The sequence below is a fragment of the Temnothorax nylanderi genome, unplaced genomic scaffold (genome assembly GCF_030848795.1).
Source record: "Temnothorax nylanderi isolate EJ_2023f unplaced genomic scaffold, tnyl_v1.0 TNYL_tig0009_pilon, whole genome shotgun sequence".
Classification (NCBI taxonomy): Eukaryota; Metazoa; Arthropoda; class Insecta; order Hymenoptera; family Formicidae; genus Temnothorax; species Temnothorax nylanderi.
The window spans coordinates 1,347,652-1,361,088 of NW_027249071.1; the positions used below are offsets into that span (position 1 = coordinate 1,347,652).

General features: G+C 48.9%; 1 protein-coding gene across 4 annotated transcripts in view; it reads left to right on the forward strand.

Annotated features, from left to right (window-relative positions):
• LOC139787011 (pseudouridylate synthase RPUSD2) overlaps positions 1-13,437 on the forward strand; it is a 115,730-nt gene that overhangs the window by 95,262 nt on the left and 7,031 nt on the right. For all 4 annotated transcript variants that reach the window (XM_071726105.1, XM_071726110.1, XM_071726122.1 and 1 more), the window contains one exon: positions 11,603-11,690. In XM_071726105.1, coding sequence (XP_071582206.1) covers positions 11,603-11,690 — 88 coding nt within the window. The remainder of the gene's footprint in view (positions 1-11,602; positions 11,691-13,437) is intronic.

Here is a 13,437-nt window from a genome sequence, read left to right on the forward strand (position 1 = left end):
ATTTAGTTGATTTACACGAGACGGAAACGCATGCGTGGAAAGCGGCTCAGCTAAAGCGGGCAACATCGGATTAGTGCCGGGATTACAGCGGCTGCTTGAAACAGAAGTCTAAAATGCATAATCCGTGTATAAACGGTTTAATTCGCACACGCCAGTGCGCATCCGTTATTCGCAACGTGGGAAGACGGACGGAAGCAGGTAGAGAGCGAGAGAGAGAGTCGTGGCCGTCTGTAATATTTCGGGACGCCTCGAGAGGAGTGACCCGGCGCGTCCCTCTTGGCTTTTCGGAGTAAAGTAAGACTGGACGCGATCCGCGAAGGTCAGGACGATGTAACCGCGCAGGAAACGCGCGCAACGATGGCGTGTCGGTCGAATGGCTGCGGCGGCGGTAGGTCCAACGAACTCGTAAATCATCCGCCTCTCCTTGCTCGGAGCGGCGTAGATAAGAGGGAACCTCGGCGAATCCTCCGTGTGCGCACGAGGCCGGGAACCACATGGCCGGGACTCGTGTGATTATCCTTGGCACGGATATATAAGAATCTAATAAGCCACGAGCGCGCACGCACGCTCTTTCGCCTCTCGAGCGCGTTTTTAAACGCTCCGACGCTCAACGAGGCTCGGCCGCTATCGGCGCCGGTTATCGCAGGAACGTGTGGATGCGCCCGGTAGCTTCTGCTCCGTCATTCGAGATAAGAACGCGGAGAAGTCTCGAGAAGAGATGCCTCGCAAAGATGAACGCGCGTCGTATTTCGAATTGGAAAGGAGAAAAAAAATGTGAATGAAATATGAACTCTCTCTCTCCTTCCGTTCGTCGCCGTTCGTCGCGAGCGGCGGCGGCAGTCCTTGCTGACGTACGGAAGCTGGATTAAATTATTTCACGTCTCGCGCGCCGCTAATACGGTCCGCTCGCGCTTGCATGCTAATTCCAGCAATTATCCTGGCAATTGTACTTTTCAGGCGCGCGCTCGCGACACGCGGACCACTCGTGTCCTACATTTTCGCCGCGTGTCTCCCGCCGTCATTATAATGGCAAATTCCGGAGTTAATTCGTCGCTCGCGAGAGCGATATTTTTATTTTTCCTTTCCACGTCGATTTTTCACGTCGACGCGGAGACGTGCAAGCTGACGGCGGTAAAACTCGCCTCCGGGCGAGTTTCTGGCGCGTCGATTGAGTTTCCGATGGGTGAGCGAAGTTAATCGGGTGAAGGCCGGCCGGGGAACAGAATGGTCGCCTGGCCGCTAGTAATAAACAATGAGATGCATCGCGTGACGTCATCGGGGGATCGTAAAAAAAAAAAGGTGCATTTGGGAGATAAGGTGACTCTCCGGACACGCGAACAACCGTGCGATTCTTCGCAATTAAAACGCTCGAACGAAACGAACGAAGCGAGCGAAACGTCTCGTCGATCGCCGCGCGATACCGCGAGACACGTTGTCTTTCCACGATTAAAACTCCGCAATTAAAACGGGGATCGCGAGTGTAATCTAGGTCAGTCGTGGGAGTTTGCATCGCGGGCGCGACCAACAACGACCGACGGCTCCCGTTTCGTTATTTTACGTTATCGGAGCAATTACGTTACGCGCGCGTTGCATAAAGACGGAATACAAATATGGGGAGAAGCAACATCGCCGAACACCGTGGGTTGGTTACGATAGTCGGAACAATTGCGGAGATGGATGGAAAATAAATTGGCGGCGGTGGTAATACCACCTGTGCCGTCGCTGATATTACCCGCCGGTTGCTGTCAGTGCTGCCACGTTTCGGTATGCACTCGCGACCGTTACGGCGTATGTGACGCGTGCGAAAGTTTCGCAAGCCGCCATTGTCACGCTCGCGAAGAGGAGCATTTTCCCGGCGAGAATGCGCCCGAGGGAACGCTCGCGGTCGCCGTGAATTTTCGCGCGAAAGAGAAATGTCTCGCGCTCGGCCGCGTTGCCGGTAACTTGCATTGTCCCTGCGAAATAATTATATCCTCTCAAGATAATACCGTTATCGCATTGGTACGCGTTGCTAATTAATCGTCTAATCTAAAGTATAAAATTGAGGCTGCGTTTGGGGAGCGCGCTATTAGCGCTATTGCATCATTCTATCTTTATCGCTCATCAAGTGTAGAACAAGGATAGAATAAGCAAATAGCGCTAATAGCGCGCTCCCCGAACGCAGCCTTAGACGTATAATATTCTCTAGATTCTTTCGCGTTCTTCTACACTGTTAAATATTAAAGGGCAAACTTTAAACCAATATTTTAAGTTAAATACCATTTTGTTACTGTTAACTACTATGTGTGGGTCAAAATTTATTATTTTAACACGAAACAATATTAGTTCAACTCTATTGGTTTAGTTAAATTAACATTGTTTTAGTTAAATTAACTTCGTATTGATCAGGAGCAGGAGGCGATCTATAGGAATGGTTAAAAATGACTCAAATTGAGTATAAATAGACATTACGAATTTAACAGATTCTTTCTTTCGAAAATGTTGCCTCCTGGCTATAAATTGCCGTTTATCGCATCGTTTTGTTTTTCTCGAGGACTCCTACGTTGACATCATCCGCTCGAATCGCCGTTTGATCACAGCCGTGAAATTCCTCGGGCCATCCGTAACTCGAGAGGACGAAGGAAAAGTCCCCGGTGTTTCCCTTCCAACAGCGTGTTCTTCTTCGGGGGGGGGGGGGGGATTCACGGTGGCTGAGAGGAAAGGAAGCGCGAAGGAAAAACGACTTCGGTAATCTTGCCTCGAGGGCGAGAAAGCTGAAACGGCGACCGATATGCCTCGAAGGACACCGGCGTCGCTCGCACATTCGACGGTGTAGATACGCGAAGGACACGATCGTGTCGCAATCGCGCTGGGACGACACGGCTTGGATAACGCGAGACCTTTCGCAACCGGCCGGCATTCCGTTCGGGGCATCCATCACCGTGTCAGCACCAATCGACGTGTCGATTCCCATCGCACGAATCCGGCAAATCGCTTCCTAAAGTAGCCGTGAATCACCTGGTAAACAACGCGGTGTTTGCGACGCGAGTCCTCACGAGGACTGCCGGGTTAATCGATTCCCGCGAACGCTCGATCGCCGTCCCCGTCGCGGTAATTGATGTAACGAGCGAGGCGTCGTGGCACGTTATCGCGTTTTCTTCAGTCATTCATGTCGGAAAAACGCGTCCCTGATCCGCCGCCGGCAACGGGGAAGAAGTTTTACTTTCTTACATCAAGTGACAAGAAACAGAAGGTCTATGTTAATAGAATGGAAATTGCATGGATGTTCGATTATTATCTGTAGAACACATGGCCGTGGACGACCAGCTAATTATTAACTCCGCGGAACGGAGATAGAGATCTGAAGGTTTTGCCACGCACGGCGAATCGCTTTCGACGTATTGTCAGAAATAATAGCTTCCACGACGAAGCGCAGCCTGTGCAGCGCTAGAGAGCGGAAGCTTCAGCGGCAGCAGAGAGACGCATCGTTTACCGCTACCATTTTTCAATTAAAGTCCCGACGTCCGTGGTATCCGCGATCGATGGTCCAGAATAGCCTCTCAAAAGTCTTTGGAGAAAACTTGTGGGCGTGACGAGCGTCGAGCTCAGCTCTCGCCGCCGGCCTTCATTCCGGGATCGTTCCTCAGGAACGTTCCCTGGTTCTACGTACACGTTGTTACAAGCACGCTCTCTCTCTCTCTCTCTCTCTCTCTCTCTCTCTCTCTCTCTCTCTCTCTCTCTCTCTCTCTCTCTCTCTCTCGTGTCCCTCCCGGTGATGCGGGAAATTCGGTGGGATGATTCAATTAGCCGAAAGAGCCTCTCGGTAGACGAGCGATCCGCTTCACCGTCAGCGCCGTGTAATTTCGCAGGAGAGTTGGTCCCCGTCGATGCATCGGCAACGTAACGGCGCGTAGAATAGGATGCGCGTCTCTTCCGCCTTCATCTCGCCTTCCAAACGATTAATCTTCCCGAGCTTCTTCTCGCAATATCGATCGTGTCACCATCTCCATCCTCGCGGAACATCTCGCGGAACGTCTTGTGGAAACGTCTTGCGGAATGCAGCCGGGCCGCGCTCGTCGTAACGTTCGTTGAAGAAGTAATCCGGTTAATATCCGCTTTCTGATCGACTCTCGGCGGATTTGGCCGAGTCACGAGCGGAGGGTAATCAGCGCGAAGATCGATCGCGAAGACGCATGACGCCGTGGCGGTGCAAGAAGCTAGGGAAGCAGGGGTGCGCAACTGAACCGTATTAAAGTAACGCGACGTAACGCGAAATTACGCGTTATATGTCGCGATGACGAAAGATCGAAACGCGTAGGAAGAGAGCGTGAGATCTCGCGCGAATTTTACTCGCGCGTCGGGCGAGGATATAAACCAGAATTAAAACCAGGCACGTCGTGGAAAATGCCGGGCGCCCCATGCACCCCTGGACTAGAACATGGAAATCCATGCGCGATCCGCGAACGATAAGGCAGGACACCTGCGGGCACTCTCCTTACGTGTTGCGGACACTAGGGTGAAGCGCAGAAGGAGGTGCCCGACCTCCAACCTCCGTCGCGATACCATCGTGCACCCGGTCCACGCTAATAAATCAACCTGTCGCCGGACCTCCAATCGCGCCCTCGACCCGCGACACGCTTCTCTATCACCCCCGTGCATCACACCCGCCGTCTCTGCCGCGCCGCCGTTTGCTCTCCTTAAGCCTTCGGGGTTTCGCCAAGGCTCCCGTTCACTTCCGGCTAGCTCGCGCGAAAATTGAATAATTTTACGCGATGGCAGAACCGATAAACCGCTTATCTAAATGCATCCGTATGAGGAGAAGCGTATTTCTCGCCTTTAATTATAAATGTGATTGAAAGAAATGTCTGAATTTTGTGACACGCGCGATCATATCGCGAATGCGAGGGGTACTTTATTATGTACCGATTGAAGGATCGTGAGAAAACGCGACAGGACGGTCTTTTCCACAGAGGTGGAGATTAGGCGGAGAGAGGAGATTACCTCCTTCCATCGCGAAACGAGGACCGCGTGGCGCTTTTTTTTCTCACGTTGGGTAACCGCGCTCGGCTAACGTATAATTTGCGATGGATTAATCTCCCGGTAGATTTAGCGGTCACGACGTAATTCGAAATTGGCGAGAAGGAGCTAGACGCCGTCTATTACCGGAGGAAGTCACCGCCTCCGTCTTACGGTCTGTGTGTCTAGGAGTGCGCGACGAGCTTACCTATGTGCATGCTCAAACTAATTGAGGATTCTCATGAAATTCTAATTCGACACTGCGGCCGCGTCTCGCGGAAGGAATCCCGCGATGTTGACCCACCGGGTTGACATAATCTGCCTGCGTCTTTGCATTCGCGCCGTCGCTCCTTGTTTCCCTAACGATATGTCAGAAGCACTTTCGTCTGGCGACGTTGAACAACCGGCGGATATCGACTTAACGAGCATTGAATAAGTATACGAATCCCGTCTGGCGTCCTCGGTTATTTTAAGCGAATAAAATTGAGAGATAATTATTCTTCTTTCTCGTATAATACGTGGTATGAAAATAAGTTTTGTTAGCTACATTGAATGTTATGTCGTTGAAGACTAGTCCTACGACAGTATCTTATCAATTTACACATAAATTGCAATCAAATATACTTAGATAGACACGTACATCACTAATAGAGGAACAACTGAAGGAGATAACGTCAACGTAGTCATAATCATGTGCACGGCATTATATACAGTGTTTTTCGAGAGTGATCTAGGCCAGATAGCCTAGGTCTCGGAACTTGACAGTTTCTAACTGCAATTAACTCGGCCGCGTCCCCCCCCCCACGGTCCTTTATATCAATCGGTCAAGTCTAGCTCCTTTCGCGACGAAGGCCGTCCGTCTTGGGTTCTCTTGTCTAAATTCCTGCAAGTGTTCCCGGGGTGTGTCTCGAGAGCGCATTCCACCGTGACAAGATCCCGGGATTCGCCTGCAATCCGGCGAAATTAACGATCTACCCTGCTTGCCGCTGAGCTTCGCCGGGGCGAAATCTATCCCCGCGGTTTGATCGCTCGATAATCGTTTTATGTCCGCGCGGTCCTTTGTGCCTTTGGGAAATTTAACCGCGGCACGGAATCGACCTGTCTGTTTGGGCCTAACGAAGCGAGATCGCGCGATGCTACTTCAGAAAGTGGCTAATGAGCCTTGGGAAAAATCCTTTCTCGAGAAATAGCCGAACGGATTTTCTACGGACAATCGGGAATTGCGGGAATAAAGAAGAGTTGCAGATCATGTGATAAAGTAAAATTGCACAGCATAGATATTAAGTTTAATGTATACAGAACCATCATGGGTGTGTGGTATTAGAAAAAATATATTTCTAATTATACGTATAATTATTATACATACATTAGTAATTAAAGCATTGTCCATATGGAACTCTCACTGAAACGAAATACTTCTGATTCGTGTCGATTATTACAGATAACGGTTACAGTTTCAGATCATATTGTTATCATACCGTTATTATTAACTGAGATAATCGCAATAGAGTTGGATAGCTGACTGCGAGATCTTGCGGGAAGTCGACGTCAACGAGTAGACAATTAACTGCCGATATAAGTCAGTCTAGTTAGCCGATCTGTTTCTCGATAATCGCGTTATTCATTGTACGAGCATTCGTCCCGGTATAGGACTTGATAGTTCGGGCGGGTGAATTCGAATAGTCACTAGCTGCGGTCTCCACGATAAGCAGAGATCGCTTTGACACATCAAAGCGTATTGGACCGAATCGATGTTTCATGCATGAAGCTGTTACTGGTTCCACGGCGGAAGGTAGTAGCGCCAGTTACATCGGTTCTCGATGAACGGCCCCGATTTTATTGAATACGTCGTTACCCCAAATGACAGCTGTTAACGATTTTACGATAGAGAGACATTAGAATTATAATAAAGGCGCGGTAATAAACGTGCAATTGTCTGAAAATAGCATTAGCATTGAACGGATATCTCTCATGTAGCTTCTTTAAAAATCTCCTCGCATTGAAGATTTCGTGCACGTAGCAAAAACTGACGGCAGATCCGATCGATGTTTCACGGAGATCTAATCTAGCGACCGATGATGACTCGTTACGTAAAAGTTGATCGTCGGTGAATTCCCACGGGGCGACTCGCGCTGATTCCGTTAGAATATCGTTACCATAAATTTAGCCGAGTCGGCGAAATCTCCTCGGAAGCGGCTCCGCTCCGAAATACGGAGTGATACAATTACAAGCGGGAGCCAGATATTGCTCTCTCTCTCTCTCCCTCGCTATTTGCCGTTATGATCGGTCTCGACGGGGGGCTATAGCGGTGGAACTCGGAACGCGATTACATTCATATATTAATTATGTGAGTTATGTATTAATTAGAGTGCGCGCAGGGGTCGACGGTGACCGCGTATCTCGATCGCGTAAAGTGACGCGTAAAGCTTTTCCCTCGCACACGTTGCGTACCATTGATGCTGTTACACCGAAATTATGCGCCTTGAAATTTTGATGTCGCAAGCTTTCCCGTTTGCCGCGCTCCTGTGCAGATTGCATGCCACGAGCGCTCCATTACGCTTGAAATTATTTTTGACAAGAACGTAGATGCGCGGAAGCGCGCGGATGATCGTGAAAAGCTGATAAAAAATTTCCACGTTCTTCCGCATTATAAAATAGATAATAGAGCGATAAACGTTGAGTTACGTAAACATCGGTTCGCATAGCGAAATGGCAATGCGTGATTGCGAAGGTAGAGTCAATATTATTTAGTTATAATGTAGGACTGTATATAGATTTATGCAAATATAGGTATACGTTACGTATAATTCTATAAACATTTCTGTTTACAGTAACGTAAATCCCTACACATTTGATCACCAAATAGTGCGGTAAAAAGTAAAGCGTAATGGAGCTGTGACACGTTTCAAATATTTATATAAATAGACGTTGCATATGATTCGCATAGAATTTAAAATCGGCAAAATAAACATTCGTTTTGAACGGAAAATATCGGGAACGCCCCGTGCATCAACGTCGACCGCGCGCCGGCAGAGTCAATATTATTCGATTCATATATAGAACTACCTACACACTCGCGCGGGTGTACACCGAAATTTCGCTAAATTCACTCATTATAAAATCATTTTCCGTACGCGCTTCCTTGGATTTCTATCGATTTATTCGCAACCGGGCGCGTCGCGGTCGCGGAAAAGCGTACGCGCTGCAATAATCATTTCGGCGAAGCTTCCTCGTGTGACCCGACGTGTGCAATTAACGCGTCCATATCTCTCATCCGCGACGGTCGAAGCGGCTGGGAAACGCCACACGCGCGTGATAACGCAAACATGCGTCACGTGCATTCTGGTTAATTGTTCAAAACCTCGCTCACACAATGACTCCGCTTGTAACGAGATCGGTCCAGCGGAACGCGATCTTTTTCGCCCGCAGCCTCTCTCAGCCGCGGTCAGTCGCGGCGCGTTAAATTAACGCGGAAAAATCTGTCAAAGCGACTGGGTGCTTGACGCGCTCCCTCCGTCCTCGATCATCCGGACTCGTGTTTTCGCGAGGTGCCGTTTATTGCGGTCGACCGGGCCGAAAATAAATTCGGCAGGCCGTCGGCATCGCCTTGCCGAATTAGCAAACACATAGCAAACAATAATTCCCCCGCGCTCCTCGGGGGCTCCGCAATAATATATCGTCGCGCTCTTGCATCGCCGCGCTCGTTGCGATCTGTCCTCTCGGCGTATATCTTGTCCGGAGACGACGCGTCGTGTTTGTCGCTGCGGCATGTGACCCGCGTTAAATTTGGATGGCGCACTCAGGACGTCGCTCGTTCCCGACGAGCACCATGGCACGCAAACCGATTGTTATGTCGTCGCACCTTTCGAATGTCACGCGAGCGAACGACGGCGAGACGGATAGGCGAAGAACTGTGGCACGCGACATTTTAATGGATATAGTTAACTCGAGAATGCTTTCAGACGAAATAACAGAATTTCGGATAAAGAGAGAGCTGGCTGGCGGCGGCTCTCAATGTGAGACCGCGACTCGTCGCGTATCAAATAACTTTGTCAATTGGATCTGAAATACAGGAGTCGGATATTTCATACATTTGATTTATAATATCGTATATTATTTGTTAGAACGTGAACTTTATATTTTCGCTAATATCGTTACCTACAGGTTATAGAATCTGACAAATGGAGTATTCGAGTCTCCATTTGTTAAATTTAATGGCGAGTCTGAAAGCGGCGATGCACCTGAAATTGTTGCCGCGGTGTGTCACTAAAGATAGGATGAGAGAATCGTTACAATTCACGGGCGTGCAACGTGTTATCTGACGCCATCTCGACGGAACGGAATATATATGATTTAATGTTCCCTTCACGTGACACGCTTCGAAATTCCGTCGCGAACTTTAAGGTACACGGCGCGCGCGCGTGTATGTATGCACAGGCGAAGAGATACTTTGAGAGCGGCGAGCCCGAAATGTTTGGTGCGGAAATGTGATTTACGAGACGGAAGCGATTTATTGCCTTTCGTTGTGAGGTTGCATAATATCGTGTCAGCCAATTGGAAGATAGAAGTTGCATATTCTCGATTTTGTATACGTAGTATATATATTTCGGCTCTCGTGTGCGAAACGCGAATTATTTTCCCGAAAGAAAATTCCGAGGACATGGAACGGAAGAATGTGTCGAATGAGACTGTAAGAGGCGCTCGATTACTTATGTGCCTCAGGATAAGTATACATGTATATCTATCGTGATGGTTTTCCAATGATTTCTACCTAGCGCTTGAAAGGGAAATGGAACAATAGATATTTTGTGCGTAACCGATAGAGCAGTGCTAAAAGGATTAGAATATAGTGCGTGACTAACATCGTGATTTTTTTGTCAATGTACACTGCAAGTGTGGTATTTTAGCTGAAGCTCTTCTTACACGTTTCTCGCTGTTTTAAAGCACGTCATTTAACACGATTGAACATATTAACTTTCAATTTTATACAATTTAACGTGTTAAATGACGTAACTTAACACGTAAAGAAACATGTAAAAAGGGCTTCAGTCTAGCGTGTCATTTTTACACGTTTATGCGTGTAAAAATAACACACTTGGATTTGCAGTGTAATAATGCACGTAATAACGACAAGGCGATAGAGATACAACGACGAGAGTCGATGAAAATCGCGCTCCATTATTTAAATCCTGGATAATTAGATTAACACCGAAAGGGATGCAATTTTACGTTTTCGAGGAGCAAACTTTTCAGCTCAGCCATGAAATGCCATTATATAAATTTGCCCTCGATCTACTTTTATGATTTAATAACATATCTCTCGTGGATCTTAGCGCACCACCAACGTCTACGCGACTCGGCGCGCCGGGATCTATATTCCGGGGCGATTTACGTGAGAATGGAGCTAACGATGCATCGATTCGCGATTAGTTTTCGAGAGGTGCGCGCGTCCGGGCCCGCCGGGATTTTCACCGCGGGCGTCGCAATTTATAAAGTTTACGAACGTCTTGCTCGCCAAATTGAATTCTGTTTGTCACGTGTTTTATCCGATATTCGCAGCTATCCGGCCTTCATCGCAAACGCCATTTATCGCGAATGAGGCACTTTGCAAAGTGACGGGGAAAGATTTTGCAAATCCAATCTCGATGCGCCGAAGGCTCTCTTTCTCTCTCTCTCTCTCCCCTCTCTCTCTCTCCCCCTCTCTCTCTCCTTCTTTCTCTTTCTATCCACTTATTTTTTTCTCTTGGCCGAGGTTTCCTTATTGTTCTCGCGGAGAGAATGCACGTGCATAGGACACGTAGTGGGTGCGACCGTAGTTTTGCGGAGTGGAAATGCATTAGGTAGATGGAACTCATAATTGGGGCCGCCGCATGCACGTGCATCCACCCGCCGTATTTATTTCGTCTTTCTTTTTTTGTCGGTTTTTACCCCCCTTCCTTCTTTCCCTCTCTCGCTCCCACTTTCGTTCTGTTCCTACGTCTCACCTCGCGGAACACCCTCTTCGCCCGTTTATCTCAACGTTAGATAAAAGCGCAGCTGTATTTTCACGACGCTGTTTTCGACCCGTTCGCTTCTCGCGTATTTTTTGCACGCTTAAAAACGCAATCGGTACGATTTTTCCGCCTTTTCCGGTCGGATGATGTATGCAATCGATCCGCACGTGAATAGAATCGCGAAAAGGCGCAGCGGGTGTTGATTGCCGATTGCCGAATCGCGATAAGTTGCGGTTTGTGACTATCAATCGGCGATCGATCGGCGGCGCGCCGCCGTTTCTCCCCGACATTACTGTAATTACCTACCTACCCGTCTTGATTATCGGTTAGCTTCAATCCAAGTCGGCCGACAGTACTTCCCATGGGTGTACTGTCTGCTCATGCGAGAACTACCCAGCATTTCGATGCGTCTATCGCGTGTATGTACGAATGTGTGTTTGTGTGCGCGCGCGCGCGCGTGTGTGCGCGTGTGTATACGTGTATGTCTACGTACGTGCACCACGTACGTGTGTGTATGTGTGTGTGTATGTGTGTGTGCGTGTGCGTGTGTGCGAGACGTGTAAGCGCAAACGGAACAAAGCCACGTTAAGCTGGTTGCGATTGGTGTGTTGCAGACACGAGGTGCCTGTCACCTCGGAGCCGATCACGGTGATACACATGGACGAGGACGTCGTCGTGGTCAACAAGCCCGCCTCCATCCCTGTAAGTGGTGTACTGCCAGAACTGTACTGCCAAAAAAAAATTGTTTGTCGTATTGTCCAAACGAGCACGGAAATACATACACACATACGCATGGACATGTACCACACACGTACTTCTCTTGCATGATCCCCTTCGATAGTTTCCACGCAACCCGGATCGCTTGATTTGCTGGAAGCCCGCTGGTTTTCAGCTCATCTGCAAAAGTCCCAGAAGCCGCTTTTCATGAGTACATGTGACCGCCTTTGCTGCAAATTATTCCTGGAGCACTCTCCCGCGGGTTATAAGATTCCATCGTTAAATTTAGAATTTCCGGAGTCTATTCTTTCGCGCTCTCGCAGATGAAAATTTTCCATCGCTTTGTCTAAAATATACATATTTGAGTGTATCCCCAAATTAAATTCTAGCGTGTCTCAAGCGGCGCGCGCGGCGGACTTCCGCTCCTTCAACGACCTGATTTTTCGTTAGCGTTCCTGTATTTTCCTCTCTTTCTCTCTCTCTCTCGCTCGCTTTCTCTCTGTTTTTCTGTCTCGACGCGCGAAAGGCGACTAAATCGCCGCTAACGAGTCGTTTTTCAGACTGGTGACTAACAAAACAACGCGGTTAACAGACGTACCTACGCGTCAAATGCCAAGGGCCTCTGACGAGCTCCGCCTTTTTAAAATGCAACGTTTCGACGCCACCCTCGGTCGACCTCGGTCTCTCTTGGTCACTTCGGGACGCGAAACAATCATGACCAAAAAAAAGAAAACCGCGTTGGGGAAAAAAAAAGAGGGAGAGAATTTACGCGCGCACGCAGGCGACTCGCATAAATGTCCCGCGGTCGCGCGATGCACTACGGTCGCGCGAATAAAACTCACCTATTAAAATGTTAATCACGCGCATTACGACGCTCGCAAATCACGGATAATTTACTCCGCGCTATTATTGCCGCTCCGCGATAATGTCGGACTCTCCTCGCGGACTCCGCTGCAAAAACGCGCGGCTAAAGGACAGAAGGCACCTCGCGTCATTTCGCGAAATGCGATACCGCGGTATTAAAGCGCGGCGATATCGGTGATTCATTGTTACAAATTAACGGTTACGACGGTCTCGTCGGAACGAGCTTAACAGCCGCCCCTTTCGTTTTCCACTCTGCGGCAATTTTCGTCTCAGTTATTTCAAATCCGCGCCGACGTGTACACCTGCTGAGAAAATAAAGCGTTCTGGAGTGTCCAAAAAGAAGAGACAGCTCGCGAGACTTTAAACGTACTCTTTCTTTCTCTTCATATTTTTTTATTTCCCGTCCCGTTCTCTTTTCTCTCGTTTTCGCCTCCTCGGGAAACCGTAGTTGTGTAGCCACCGCACCGCGGTGGTGGTTGCAAGTTTTATTCTCCTACGACAAGTCGTGAGACTTCGCTCGGCGATAAATACAGCCGAGCGAGCTCTCGGCGAACCGAGCTCTCTCCGGCCACTTTTCCTCTGTTCCTCTCAAATGTCACCGGTGGCCGCCGCGTCCTCGGCGGGGGATCGTTAACAGGAGCTTGCGCAACAAAACGGCCGGGCATTAATGCAAAAATAATCCCGACGCGCAAGTAGGTACTCGGCGGGCGCGAGGGCGATGCGCGACTTAATGGCCGGCTTTCTCGAGTATCTTTTTTCATCTTTACCCTCGCCGCGACGAGACCGCGGGGTCTCGCCTGACAATCGGCCCCGAATTAATTTTCGTGTGCAGACGTCGTTAAAAACCGTTATGCAATCGCGAAGCACG